Here is a 15,375-nt window from a genome sequence, read left to right as displayed (position 1 = left end):
TGATCGATGTTTCTCTCTCATCAATGTTTCTAATTCTCTATCTCTCTCCCTTCCACTCTGTAAAAAATCAATAAAATATATTTTTTTAAAAAAAGAGTTCAGTGGAGATCATAGCCAGTGTTACATTTCGTATTTGTCTGATGTATGTCAACGAAATTGTTCCATCCCTCTATTCCTCCAAAACTACTCAGCCCTCAACAGAACCCCCTCTGTGAATGTGGAACAGGAAACTCCATGAGGATGGGACTGAGCCTGGATCTCCTCCTTTTGAACCCTGCTCTCCAGCCTGGTCAATTCTATAGACTCTTGTTGAAGCAATGGGCCCAACACAACTACCAGCCTCAGACACAGGAAGTTCCCGTGATTTCTCCCACTTTATCATCTTCTACGCTCACCCCCTCTGCATGCTAAGTAGATGCAAACAAATGGTACTTCCCTGCCTACACAAAGCGCACAGGGGACACCAGCCACGCCTTGAGCCAGAGATGACAAATCGCGTTGGATTTGTGTGTCAATAACGAACTGGCAGTGGCTGCTTGGAGTGGGAGAATGTGCAGGATTCAGAGGCCACAGCTGATTTCCGTGGGAAAGAGGATGGTGATCCCTAGTTGGGCGTAGGGGTGGGGAGTGAAAAATGGTAGCCCGTTGGCCATGCACTTTCCATTCCCGTCTTCAGTTAGTTATGTTGCCAGGACAAAGCTAAACGCTTAAGTGCTGATGGTGAATGGAAGGTGCCAGCATGAGGAGGACCATGTCAGCCTGACAGATTCCCCAAACACCTCAAGGCTTCACTGCCTCCAGTGGCTCCACGGAGGAGACTAGGAGACACTTTGGGACAATGAGTGACACCAACCCGTGGTTCTGACACAACATCGGAAACGCCTGTGGAACTTCATAAAGTCAAGTCTTCAACCGAGACATGCTGATCCGGTGCTTGGGGACAATATTTAGGGTTTGGCCTTGGAAGTGCTGGTGAAAGAACGCTCTGTGAACAAGTCCGAGAAAGTCTTCTCTCCCCTGCGGCTCCAGAGCACCGGCCAACGGCACTGTGCGAAGTAGCAATGCTGTTAGCAGGACACCCGGACGTGGGGGTGATGCTGTGGCCTGTGAAAGTAACTCCCGTCCAGTGAGAGGCCTAATGCTCACTGGCCGACTTAGAAATGTTTTGCTGGGGAAGTTGAATTCTTTTCTGCTCCCCAGAAGCCATAAATACACACATCTTTTCATTTCTGAGCCAGAGGAAATGACGAACCCTCCCCTTTCCCACCCACACTTGCAGCTGGTGTGATGGTCTGGATAGAGTTCTCCTTTAAACAAAGAGCTCCAGGGTGTTGTCTCCTAGAAAGGAAGCCGTCCAGAGGCAGCACCTGCTGCCCACATGTTTCTTCAGCTGAGTCAGGAAGTAACGGTGTTTCCCTCCCCTTTACGTGGCATTACTCGCCCTCCTGCACATGCTCACACATCCCCAGCCTATGCTACTTTCCAGTGTTCCTTTGCTGAGGTTATTCCAAAATGATGGATTCAAGCCTGGTCACTGCATCTGCCTTCAGGGTCAACAACGGGCATTGTTCTGCAGTGGACTCAGTTAGGACCTCTGCACTAGTCAGACAGCCCAAGTGGGTGGCTGAGGCGGGCTCTGGTTGGCATCATCCTAAATCTAGTGGGCCTGGCCTTTACCCCTCTTTCAGCTACCCTCAGGGGAATTATAGCTCCTCTGGCACTGTGACAGGCAGTCGGCCCTTGATGGATAGATGTCTGTGTGTGTGAATGAATGTCAGTTCTATTCCTCCAGGACCATAGCTGCTGGAAAATAAAGAACGCTGAATCCCAAAATGAAATCACTTGTAGCAACAGACGTGGTAACCGCAGAACTCAGAAATGGAGACCTACTGGCTTCTCTCTCTCTCTGTTGTTACTGCTTCGATCGGAGGTCAGTGAGCGGAGGACGAAGGCCGGAAGAGCAGTAGTGGAGTAAACTGGTTCTTTTCTCTGCTGCTCTTGTCCCCGTGCCTGCTTCTACCACACTTCTTGTTATGACATGTTGTAATCAGTGACTTCCTTTCCCGTGTCCTCCTCGGTGCTGTGTAGACCTCAAGAGCAGAGACTGTCTCTTGATTGCTTGTTTTTCGTATAACCTCCTCATTTAGCACAATGTCTGATTCATAAGGGTAACTCAGCAAATTGTTGAATGAATGAATGAATGAATGAATGAATGAAAAGCTTTTGAAAAGAAAAAGGTAGGACTATGTAAAGGCTAAATGTTTGCAAAGCTCAAACATAGAAATTAGGCTCTGAGGACAGAGCATCCACCCGTGGACTGATGGATCGCAGGTTCCATTCTGGTCCAGGCCGTGTACCTTGGTTGCAGGCTCGATCCCTGACTCGGGCCAGGGCGCGAGTGGGAGGCAACCAATCCATGCATCTCTCACACATTGATCTTTCTCTCTTTCTGTCCCTCCTCTTCCCTTCCACTCTCTCTAGAAATCAATGGAAAAATATCCTCGGGTGAGGATTGACAAAATAAACAGCCTGAACAAGGAAGAAAACATTTGCCAAAACCGTTGGCTCAGTCTGTAGAATTCGCCTCTCCCGTTGGAATAAAAGCCAGTGGAGAGACTCCACTCTTCCGACTACAGGACTTAAATCATTTGGACAGAACTCAGAAAAGCATGGGTACGATTTTTAAAAAGCCCATCTGGTAGTACAACATCAGTATGTATTTGGGAAACAAACTAACAAAACACAAAGCACACCGATCATTTTTATTACAACAATCTACAGAAAGTAAAGGTTTACAAAATCTTTTGGGCCAAAGGGTATATAAAACAGATTGATTTTTCCCGTGTGGGGGCGTCCAACCCCAGGAGGGACGTGAGATCTTTATGTTTATCTAACACAGCTTAGGTTTTAAAAGGCTGGGAAATAACTCGGCATGAATTTTATTTCTGTTCCCGAGGCTCGCTGCTTGTTCTGGAGAGCTGCAGAGTCAACAAAACCCGAGGGCTTTATTCTGCAGGATCCTTTCTATTATTACTCTGATCTGAGGAGCCTGGGGACATGGCCACCCAGTTCAACCAGGGACCCGAGTTTTCCCGAGCTGACGGGAGCACGTATGATCGGCCTCCTCCAGCTCTAGGCATGGTACAGAGTTCAGTGCCTCTTGCCCCTTTCCTTCAGCCACCCCCAGAGCACAAAGCCTGTTAACCTTCATCTAGGCACCTTTCCCCTCTCCACTGGCCGTGTAACAACTAGATGCCAAGCCACCCAGTATTCGATTTTACCTACAACTCTAATGGCCACAGCCTTTTCAGACTGACAAGGTGCTACTACATATATGATCCTTTAGAGAAAGTGGGCGGTGAGCTTGAGAGCTGTGTGGCAGGTGTAGAAATTGCCCATCCCACAGGCCAGCAGGTAGATGGTCATTCCCACTGCCTAACCCTGCATCTCATCCAGTCCCTCCACCTCAGTCCTAGTTTACAGGAAACATAAAGGATCGAGAAAAACGCTAAGTGATGCCAGGGGATCCCATCCGTGCCACGGAGACGTTTGAAGGACAGTGACCTGGTTTATTCAACTGGGTGCAGAAGAAGGGCGAGAGGAACTGTCATAAATGAAAAGAGACTGAGGGATAGACCCATCTAAGGCAATGTGTGGATTTTGCTTGGATCCCAAGTTAAACCAACTCACCCCCAAAAGACATTTGTCAGACGATCTGGGAAATGTAAGTACAATCTGAACATAAGATGATATTAAGGAATTGTTAATATTCTTAAGTTAACCCTGAATTCACTTGAACATTACTGTTAATTTTTATAAATGGCTATTGTTATGTTAAACAGTTTGTTGTTTAGAGACACAGATCAAAGTGTAAGTGGGAGAAAGAGATTGATGTCTAGGATTTGCTTTGAATCCCTCCAGCAAAAACACACACACAAAACAAAACCGGACTGTGTGTGCTTGTGTAGGAACCGAGCAAACAGAACTGGCGAAATAGGAACGTTGTGAAACTGGCTGGCAGCTACCTGAGTGGTTTTCCAATTCCCCTGCTGCTAAGAATATTTGAAAATTTTTACAATAAAAAGAACAATCTTGATGTTAGAAAGAGAGAGAGCAGGAGGGACTTGACAGTGTTGCATTCTGCTGAGGGATGAGATAAATGAGTAACATCTCCCATCAGCTTCTCGATTGGCGGTCACAGGAAATCTTGGGCGGGGGGGGGTGTTCAGAGGTCAGACAGGAGTGGAGGGGAATTTAGGGTTGGCCATGATTTTTTTTCCCAATGGGAGAGACTTCAACTTTTAAAAATCGAATACAGTGAGAGCTTGAATAAACAAAAGAAAGAAAATGTAACCAATTGGATAAGGGTCCCAAGAAAGGAGGAGAGGAGGAGAGCCAACGGATAGGGAGGCATTGGCCTTGGCTAGGAGCGGGGCAGCTGCCCAAGCAGAAAGAAAAAGAAAGAGTGGATGCAGATGTAGGTACTCGGTATCTTTGGACCAAAAAAAGGAGAGATTTGCTCTCTTGATGACTTCTGTTTTCTGTATAAAGTAGGAGATTCAGGACAGGAGGTATATAAAAACCAAAATTTAAAAACCAAAAGAACAAGTAGATTTCAGAACAGTGTTGTTGACCAGTTTATAATCATGAATGTTCTCCCCATGATGCCATTTGTCCCAATAGCACTCAACTGTCAGGGTGCTGCTGAGAGAAAGAGAAACACTAGGTACATTCAGGTTGATGTTTTGCCTGACAGGATGCCAAAAAACGAACAAAGAAACAAACAAACAAAAAACCGGCAGCTTAGGGTGTTGATAGGCGTTATTGCTGAACGAAATAATCATGCAACTTAAGCTGGGTATAAACGGGTTGGTGGACTTCAAGAAAGCAGAAGGTTAAGGGATCAGAGTTCACAAAGACATCTGGGAATGTCACTTCGTGGGCCCAAAGAGGGCTGTTGTGGTTGGAGTGGGGGACACTCCCATTAGCAAGTTCGGAGGTGGGCGTTTGTGGGTGATACGATGAACCAATGGGAAGAGAGAGTGGAGGAAGTAAACGGTTAACTGGATTGTAAGTCACTTGCAGCATGAATGGCAAGAGCAGAACTTTCTAACAGACCGCTCCCGAACATTTTTGCAGGCCCCAAATACCATGCCACTGTAGCACAGGCCCTCGGAGAGAAAAGCAGCATTTTGCTGTCCTAGGCAACAGTACACACAGATAATAACATTGTCTCCTAGACTTTTCAGAATCCCTTTGCCTAGATAGTCCATGCAGTATTTGTCATCCTCGCCATATTCGTATAATGCAAGGGGCGGGGGCGGGGGGCAGATATGTAGAACTATGGGACAGAAAGTCCATATTTGATTAAAGCAGAGTTCCCAGAAATGGACTCCTACTTGCCTTTTCAAGCTCAGAAAGAGTTGGCCAGGAGACAACCTGCGCACGGAGGCTGGCCAGGACTCCCAGAGCCTAATGCCATGTCCTGATTCATGACTTTTCCTCTGGGCTGGTGAGCCCTTCCAAAAGGAAGCCAGGCAATGTAGAGAGCAGTGCAACTTTGGGACAACTGCTCTCACACTAAGGTTCCCCCGTCCCCTCTGAGACCCAACTCCATGGCCAACTGGCTGCAACGCAGTAGGGCGGGGACCCTCCAACTGGGGGACAGTGCTCACGGCCACCCTGCTCCCAGCTGGCCTAGGCCTCAGCCTGACATGACATCTCCTTTCCTCCTTCCACCAATCAATCTTCTACCTCCCACTTGCACCCACTTTGTTCTCTACTCTTTGCCACAGGTCAAGTTTCTGTCCACCCGTGGGCATCTGTCATCTTTTCTTTTCAACAGTATGTACAGCTCAGTGCTGTGAGCTGAACACTGAGCCCAGCAACAGAAAGCAGAGTGATAAAAACATTCATCTTTCATTTCCCCAGAGAAGGACAAGTGAATCAGAAGAAATTGAAGCAAAATAAGAGAAAAAAACAACAACTAACATTTAAATATGACAATCTTGTTATTGCAAACACAAAGGGTTAGTCAAGTGCTTTACAAATGAAATGCTGCCTTCAGGCTAAATAGTATGTATCTAGGCCTTCGAGGCCCAGGGAGTTGAGACCTTCTGTGTGAGGAGGGTCAGTTCTAGAAGGGGCTGCGAATGCTCAGGGCCCATTGCTAACTGAGGCAGACACCACAGTTAAGCTCCCAAATCTCTCTTATCTCACACTTACCCCGAAGGCCAAGGAAAACCTTGGAAACACTAATGCACTCCCATTAGTTTTCATTATTAATAGGTAGACATACCAACCCACAGGGTTATAATCTATATATCATGACCTCTAGCCATAACTTGTCTTAGCAAGGTTGAACATAATAAATATTCTTTAAATCATTTTAGAACAATGATTATTCTTCCTGAAAATACTCAAAATATACCTCACCAAACTGTCATGTCACCTCCTCTCACCCGGGGAAGTTCCAGCCCAGCTCTGTTTTGTCATTGATTTCCTGATTCCTATAGGCCTCAGTCCTATACTCTGTCTTAGAATTCAGTCTATTTTTAAGGCACATGTGAAAGTTCACCAATGAGAAAAACATTCTATACAGAGAAAAACAACTGTGCTTTTCAATCTCATTTACAAAGGCCACGTTGAGTCTGGTTACCAACCAAGAGGAGATTATATTTCACGTTCCCATTAAATAAATCCATCAAGACTGTATCTCAGATTAGCATGGCTTCAGGATTTGGGCAATATTAGGTCCCTTCGTGTCCTGGCTACAGAAGGTAGATCTGAGAAATTGAAAGGGGGGAAAAATGATATTAATAGGAATCCAAGGGGAAAAGACATGGGTAGATCTTTGAATGAATAAGTATTATTTTGTAAACATTTTTGCAAAGATAGTATTCATTTCTCAAATAACATTTATTTTAATTGCAAAATTTGAAGATGTACACATTTTTATACTAGTTGCAAATTTCAAATTATACGTGGGTATAAATTCAAATCCCACTTATGAAATTTAAACCAAGTTTGGAAATGCAAAGGGAAAAGTAATACTTACTCACGTCCATATTTCCCAGATATATCTACCACCATGCCTGCTCCCAACTTATTCCGGGAACGCCTAAATGAATGTTCCTTCCAGATGAACTCAATACTTGTGATGTTGCCAACATTAACTTCTGCATCAATTAATTTTGTATAGGTCATGCCGGGCTTAAGTGTTCCACTGTCAAGAGAGAAATAAGACTCATTCTCTTGCACTGGGAATTCATAATGTCGCAGGGAAAGGCATCTACATGTGTACCATGGAAGAGAAAGTTGCATTTTATAAGTCATTTGCAATTTTCACTAGTGAAAACAAATGCCGGTCTGTATAATATTAAAGGGACTGGGTAGCAGGATAACTCTCTCTCTTGCTAGCACTCCTGACAACTTTTCCCCACACACCTTATTGTCTATGTCTGCGTTTTCATTTCCTAACACTGTCTGCTGGTAGCTTGAGCTGTGGAGAAATATATGCTATTATTTCTAGTTTATATCTGGAAAACACAAAGTAAAAAGACAAGTCACATAAAACATGGCAGCCTGTGGTATGAGAGGAAAAGGCGACACGGAGCTGCTCACCCAGCCAGTGAAACCGGGGCCCAGCACCATGTTACCTGCCGGGCCTCGGCCTTGCCTACCTGGCCACCCCAAACTCCTCCGTCTTCCCAGTCGTCCCACCGACACGGAGAAAGATGCTCCCCTGAGTGACATTGTTTCCATCGAGTGTGACAGACAATTTGTGCCTCCAACCTTGAAAGAGCAAGAGAGAGAATGAAGGGTTAAAACTATGCAAAAAGCACGCCATCCTGGCGTTTTAATGTAAATGACACTTTGTAATGTTCAGGGTTAGAGTGGTACAAGGCTGCTCATGTTCATGAGAAAGAATACAACTGTAGATTGCTTGAGTGAATTTGGTGAAAAATGACCTTCAAAAACACACATACCCCAGCCAGAATGGCTCAGTGGTTGAGCATCGACCTATGGACCAGGAGGTCAGTTTGATTCTCAGTCAAGGCACATGCCTAGGTTGCGGGCTCAATTCCTAGTGTGGGGCGTGCAGGAGGCAGCCGATCAATGATTCTCTCTCATCATTGATATTTCTATCTCTCTTTTTCTCACCCTTCCTCTAGGAAATCAATAAAAATATACTTAAAAATAGATATAAATGCCCTCATTTCAATTTCCCACAAGTAAATTTGTGGTGCAGGGAATGAAATCCACCCCCTCCCCACCTCCCTCACCACCTTTCTTCTCTGGGCTCCTTTAACTACCGCCCCACCGAGTCCCCTTCTCCCCCTGCCCATTCCTCAGCCTCCATGGCGGGGGCCTCTGACTCGGCTCCCTTTCTTCTCCATCTGAGACTCTTTGTGGGGGGCTGACATCGCTGACTTGCCAGCTCTGATGACTGGAGAAACTCAGAGGCTAAGGCTCTGCCCGTAGCCCACAGCCATCTCCGGAGGCCGAGACCCGCATCTCTCACTGCCTGCAGGGCCAGTCATAGGTTTCTCCACCCCACGTGCTAGAACCGAGCCTGTCAACTTGCTCCAAACCAGCCTCTTTTCTTTTCCTTAGTCTTCTTTCATTTGTTTATTTTTCATTTTCAAATATATCTTTTTACTGCTGATCCCGTGCCCCCACCCTATCCCCACCCCAGGTCTTCACCCCCCTACTGCCCGTGTCCATGGGCTATGCATGTTAAGTATATAAGTTCTTTGGTTTCTCTCTTCTCGTCCCTCAACCCCACATCGAGTATGTCAGTCTGTTCCATGCCTCCCTGCTTTGGCTCTTATTTTGTTAGGCAATTCATTTTGTTCCTGAGGTTCTTACAGATAAGCAAGAGCATGTCTCTTTTCTCGTGCTAAAATGTGCAGAAAATGGCACATCGCCCACTCAGCCAGAATCACCAAGACTCATTTCCTGCACCCCTCAAATCCACTCTCCCCACTCCTTTTTGCTGCCACCTCCTAACCATCTCTGTACTCTCTCCGCATCTCTCTACACTTCTGCCTGGATTCCTGCAACAACTGTCCTTTTTCTTGCCCCCTTTTTACCCCCCAGCTTTGTTGGGGTAATACTTACAAATTACACTGGGATTTAAAGCACATAAGGAGATGATTTGCTAGACTACAGGTATTGTGGAATGATGAGCACAACACAGTTAGTTCACACATCCATCCCCTCACACCGTGGGGAGTCAACCCTGTCCTAACAGGTCGCCCTGCCTCCACCTTGTCCCCGCTGATCCCGGCAGCAACTCCTTTGACTAATTTTTCTAAAATAAGCAAATCTAATCATCTTAATACCCTTCGGTGGCTTCCCTGAGCCCAAAGACAGAGCTTTAAGCCCCACGTGGTGCAGTTTCATTCTTTGACCCGTGTGTCTCTCAGCCGCCTCTCACATGACTCTCCTCCTGGTCTCTGTCACCCCCATAGGGTCCTTCAGTGCCACCCTCTGACCTCCAGGCAGTTCCTTCTCCTGCCACTGCTTTGAGGGCTCAGGTTAGAAACTGCTTCCCCCCAGAAGCTCCCTGACCTGGCTATGGAAGTTCCCTCCTCTGTTTCCTAACACAAGTTTTACTGAAACTGAGATTTTTGTAGTTTTTGCACATCTTCCCCATTAGCCTAAACTCACACCATTGTTCCTCAGGGCGTCCTCAAAGTCTGGCCCAGTGGCCACTTGTTTAGTAGACCCTCAGTAAAAACGGTCAGAGTTGAAAAGATAAGAACCTTAAAGCTTTACAATAAAACTGAGCTGTAATACTTACGGGCAAAAGGGGAAAGAGCCCCGGTGTTTAAGAAATAATAGGGTCTATTAGGCTTCTTATTTTTGAGGTGAAATTTGTCAGCAAAATGACCCATCGTTGGGCAACCTTCTTTGGGACAATGGAAGCAATTTCCCTGGTGACAGAACACAAGAGGCAATCAGCAATATAATTAGAAATGTTGTCCTTCGATAAATTCATGATGTATTATTAAACAATAATAAATCTTTAGAATTTAAATAAAGAATATGCATTTAAAAATGACTAAATTGACTAACAGGCTACCCTGCCTGTTTTCCAGAACAAAACAAAATAAGACAAAATCAATGAACAGAAAAAGAAAAATGGCCTTTTAGAGAAATAAAAAAGGGTACAGAATGTGAACAGAAAATCCACAGGAGAGGAAACTTAGTCAATAACTTGTAAGAAGATGCTCCATCTTACTGGCTGTCAGGGATGTGCTAATTAAAACAACGTGCACTTTCATACGGAGCAGATCTGCAAAAATGAAAACAACTGGCAGACCCAAGGACCGGGGGCACAGTGAGTGGGGATTCTCATTTGCTTCTGATGAGACTTAATTCACAGGCGTTGCAGACAGCGGTTTGGGAATGTCTGGTAAAGATGGAAATGCGCATAGACTTGGACAATCTCACTTCTTTTATGCACCATCAAGCACCTTCCGCCCAAGTCCAAGGAGACATGCACAGGTGGTTATTGCCGAACGGCTTTTAATAACATTAAAAACCACCCAAACACACATTAATGGGGGGATGAATAAATAAACTGTGGCTGATCCCTACAAAATAAATATATAGCTCGATATACATCAACGTAGGTGTCAATTTTATAAAGTTTAACAACAACAACAAAAAGCAAATCCAGAAAGGTACTTAGAATATGATGCTATGTATTCTATATACTGTATATCTGATTCACTTAGTGCAGGTAGTGAGGAAATATAAGCTACTTCAATTCTTTAATTTTATCTGTATAAAACCTAAAGCAAAGGCCCTGGCTGGGTAGCTCAGTTGGTGAGGCTGTCGTCCCAATATACCCAGGTTGCATGTTCCATCTCCGGTCAGGACACATACAGGCATCAACCAATGAACGCATACAGAAGTGGGACAACAAATCAATGTTTCTCACTCTCCCTCCCCCTCTCTTTCTAAAACAAAATTTTAAAAATCTAAAGCAAAACTAACAAGATGTTGACTTTAAAAACACTTGGGTAGGAGTGTTTGAGTATTTTCTATTTTAGGTTTTGAAGTTTCAGATTTATAAACTATGGACATTTGGGCAAGGGCGACAGTTAAACACCCCATTTAAAACTTTATTTTCTATAAAGGAAAATTCTAACAAAAATAACAATGGCCTCCATTTCCTGTGTGCTGACCATCTCCCAGGCACCGTCCTAGGCACTTCCTGTGCATCCAACTCAACGAATCCTCACCAAGTCCCTTATTACTGTGATGCTTCAGTCTCCGTTTTATACAGGTGAGGAAACTGAAGTCTGCACAGAAGTTCAACAATTTGTCCGATGTTGCACATCTGGTGGTGATGAAACAAGAATATGAACGGGGCAGCCTAATGCTGGAACCCCTCTTTATTTATTTTATTTTATTTTTATGAACTGAGTTAAAATTCAATAAAACATGTCAAGGACATCTCCTCGATGTTCTCTAAGTTTGCAACCATAACTTGCATTCCTGTGTCACGGGAGTCTAAGGTTCTCTAATCAGGCAGATTGAACCCCATTATCTCTGAATACACCGTGAGTCTAAAGGCCACCCCTATGGTAAATGCCCAGATCCTGCAGCCTCTCAGAGCAGGACTGGGCTGGTGGAAGGGGAGGTGAGGAAAGGGAAGTTAGGGGGGGAATGTCGATGTATGGCTGCCCAGCTTTCTGATAAGGGAAGTTCACCAGGGCACATTCAGAGTAAGGGGCTGGTGAAGGAAACAGCCCGAGGCACCCACTCCCCTTGCTCTTAACAGGAGGGCAAGGCTTCTCCCTCCCCAACCTTGTCCTCACTCACAAAGTGCTATTCCTCACAGTAAACTTCAGGTGGAAGCCCTGCGATGTTTCTCTGCCCTGATCAAACAGTGGTCTCCAAACACAAGAGGGAACCTCTTTCCACTTCCCACTACAAAACGCATTTCCTTCCTCCTTTTCATAGCGACAACCAAGTGAAAAATACGCTCAGCTCAGAGCTGGCTCCACGTGCTTTATGTTTCAAGTAAAATCGAATTTGGTGTTGGTCACGTATTGATCTGTGTGGAATTTCTGTGAGCCATCTATGCCCTCGTTCTGCTCGGTATAAATAATTAAATTTTAATAAAATAACTTTAATGTTCCCAGTGAATAGAAACACTTTTGGTTGTTGCTATTGATTGGTTCAGCTTTCTTGGGGCCTCTTTGAAGATGACATTTAAAATATATACATAGAAAAATGTTTGCCCTGGACTTATCCTAGCATCTAATTACTGCATAACAAATAGCCCAAAAGAGCAAAATTGGATAGAACGTTCAGAAGAGCTGAAACAGCCAGAATACAAATAGCTGGTTTACTTATTTGAGCCCTTCAGCAACCTCTGCTGCTGTTCGGTATTCAGCACAGAAAGAATCAACTATTTCCCAAAGTGGCAGGTGCGTTTTTTTTTTAACCACAAACTCAAAGCGCTAATTTTTAGTTGGCTGATCATGCTTCAACAAATGACTGGCTAATTAAATTGCGCTGCAAGATGCTTTACTTACCGCTTTAAAAGACTCGTAGGACCTACAAGGATAAGCAATAAACGCGTGGGGGTTGAGAATGCTCTCTGCATAAAAGCGATGACTTCGGGCATGGTTGCAATCAAAGAAGGAAGCCATTTCTGCGAAAACAATATCCAATGAACTGAGAGCAATGAACGGATTAACTGATAACCGAGATTATGAACCATTTCTTAGAAAAGTAACTTTAAATGACAGTTTCTTGACTCAGGTCTGGACAGCTAGACCGTGTGTGTGTGCTTGGCTGCTGCTCAAGGTTGATCAGTATTACCAAGCATTTTCTTTGTGCCAAAGAATTCTGTGTGTGAATCTAAAAGGACAGTCAAGGAGGGGAGATAAACAAATGCAAATGTAGATGACTCAGTGCTCTGACACTAATGTCCTCCTAGCTTCCCGGATCTCTGACATAAGCACTTAGAGCTTTGAGCCTCCCTGTGCCCACGGCATCATCTTAGACCAAGTAATTTTGACTCCCTGTCTGCAGGAAGGACCGAACTCCCTCCTATTCAAACAAGCACACTGTTAACCATTGCCCACCTTCAGCGGAGTTTCAAGGTGTTGCAGGTGGGAGGTGTTATAAAGGATGCTAAAGACAAATTCGCATTGTCATTATCAGGCATAATGTTACTGCAGCCAATATTTGGGATTATTGCCATAATCAATAAGATAGATCTCCATACATCTGTGCATTCTGAAGTTCTCATGGCATTCTAGTCATCTGTGCTCTTTACCTTCCTTAACACTTTTACTCTGTGGCATGGACCACTATTCCCATGACCTACACAGCTTGTTTGCTGCCCCAGACCCTTTGCACTTGCTACCCCTCCCCTCAGCCTGGAATGCCTTTCCCCCAGGTATCCACGTGGCTAACTCCTTCAGGTAATCTTCTCAGGAAGAACTCTATGGCCACCTTATCAAAAATCTCCTTTCCCCACCTCACCTTTGTGGTCAGCAACACATCATAGTCCCGTCCCATGCTTGATGCTGTCTTCTTAGCGACTTAGCACGAATTCTATTACTGCTTTTCCAGCAAATTAGAATATTGGCTTCACCAGAAAGAGATTTTTGTCTTTTGTATTCATTCCTACACTGCTGTTCCTAGGACAACGCCTGGCACAGAGTAAGATCCAATACCGCTGTACTAAATGAATGGACCCCCCTGGTGTATGTTGAGTGTCTACAATGGGCTGGGCATGCTGCCAGGGATTGTGGGTACAAAGGCAACCAGGACAGGATGCTGACCTGCGGGTCTCACGAGTGGGAGCTCCATACATGTGACTATATTTTGGACTAAAATATATATAAGATATACATTTTTATTTTTTCCATTGATTTTTTAGAGAAAGTGGAAGGGAGAGGGAGAGACAGAGACAAACACCAATGTGAGAAAGACACATCGATTGGCTGCCTCCCGCATGCCCAGTGTCCATATATTATATTATATTTATTATATACAAAAGGATGTGGATCTTGTCCAAGTAGGGAGCTGAGTGAATGTGTAACAGCAGCCTTCATATTTCACAAAGTACTTACCTTCTTTGTAAGCATTGAAATCAAATTTTAATAGAGGTGTAATTAAGTCTTCACATCCTGGCATATGTTTCCCTCCATTCGGGTAAAAGTCCAGGTGCCCACAAGCGTTGATTGTGCCGGCCCCTGAAACAGATATTAGAAGTAGGAGGAATGCATTTAAAATTCTCCTCTTTGCTTCAGTGTAGGTGTTTGTGTTAAAAAAAATAACTTTTACCAAACTCGAAGAGGAAGCGAGCTGCATTGGTGTGAATGACATCGACAAAGCCGGCGTCCGAGGGGTCCAGCCTGACCTGGTTGGGGGTGTCATGGAAACACGGCCCGGCGGGGTCCAGCCCTAGGAAGCAGGTGCCTATTACAAGGAGTCCCGCTCTGCTCAGGGGGGCCTACTCAGGAGCACTCTGGGCACCGCACTGGGTGTTCAGATGCTCGATTTTGTACATAAAAATAACAGGTGGCCACAGGCAAGGCCCAGCAGCGGGGCCAGCTTACCAGTTATTCTCCCGAGGCCTGGCGTCCGCGCCCCAGCCTCCCCGGCCAGGTGAGCTCCCAGGCTGTGGCCGATCAAGTGCACTTTAGAAGGGGGGTATCCAAATTGTTTCTGACGGGATTTTAAAAAGGAAAACAGAACAGACATTTGGAAAAGAGCCAGCAGAATGGCTTAACTCTGCTTAAAGCGGGAAAGGGGCTGGCACCCCCCACTCCAATCACATGCAGGATGGGGTCTGGCAAGGTGACAGCGACACCCACGCCCACCTCTATGCTCATCTGGCTGAAGGAGAGCGCACCCCCAGGCCTGGAGGAAGCCTCTGCCGAGCCCCCGCCCTGTGCCGAGGGGCCTCATGGGTACAGGAGAACGCCCAGGGGCAACCGCTGTGCTTCCGGCCCATGCCATCCCTCCCCAGGCCCAACCCTTCCCGCAGGGCCCCAACAGCGGTCAAAGGCAGCTCCTGCCCTCCCTGCTATCCACCACCTTGTCCACCGCGCCCTGCCTGCTTCCTCCAGTTTAAGGCAACTCTAGCGAATGTCTGGGAAGACTTGGGACCTGGAGAGCCCATAGCTCAGACACCAGGACCAGTGAGAAAGTTCCCAAAAACTTGGGACCGGTTTTTCTCTGAGAAGGAGATTAGTTTAATTTCATTCTTTGTATAGAAAGACCCACTCTAAGCGCCTCTTAACATCTACTCTCCCCTGACAGAGTGGGGGCAGAGAGAGATTTGTGGGGGCAGAGGGAGACGTGGGCAGAGGGGATGTGTGCAGAGGGAGA

At 45.6% G+C, this 15,375-nt stretch overlaps 1 protein-coding gene across 1 annotated transcript in view; it reads right to left on the bottom strand.

Annotated features, from left to right (window-relative positions):
- Nucleotides 1-6,654: 6,654 nt before the first annotated feature.
- Nucleotides 6,655-15,375, bottom strand: part of PNLIPRP3 (pancreatic lipase-related protein 3) — a 19,412-nt gene continuing 10,691 nt past the window's right edge. The window contains exons 5-12 of the mRNA XM_006778740.2: nucleotides 14,601-14,709; nucleotides 14,326-14,445; nucleotides 14,112-14,234; nucleotides 12,561-12,679; nucleotides 9,809-9,941; nucleotides 7,683-7,794; nucleotides 7,058-7,225; nucleotides 6,655-6,785 (exon numbers count right to left, since the gene is read on the bottom strand). Coding sequence (XP_006778803.1) covers nucleotides 6,722-6,785; nucleotides 7,058-7,225; nucleotides 7,683-7,794; nucleotides 9,809-9,941; nucleotides 12,561-12,679; nucleotides 14,112-14,234; nucleotides 14,326-14,445; nucleotides 14,601-14,709 — 948 coding nt within the window. The 3' untranslated portion in view covers nucleotides 6,655-6,721. The remainder of the gene's footprint in view (nucleotides 6,786-7,057; nucleotides 7,226-7,682; nucleotides 7,795-9,808; nucleotides 9,942-12,560; nucleotides 12,680-14,111; nucleotides 14,235-14,325; nucleotides 14,446-14,600; nucleotides 14,710-15,375) is intronic.

Source organism: Myotis davidii, unplaced genomic scaffold, assembly GCF_000327345.1.
Source record: "Myotis davidii unplaced genomic scaffold, ASM32734v1 scaffold107, whole genome shotgun sequence".
Lineage (NCBI taxonomy): Eukaryota > Metazoa > Chordata > Mammalia > Chiroptera > Vespertilionidae > Myotis > Myotis davidii.
The sequence above is the reverse complement of the archived record's forward strand: the minus strand, read 5'-3'. Positions and strand labels throughout refer to the sequence as shown.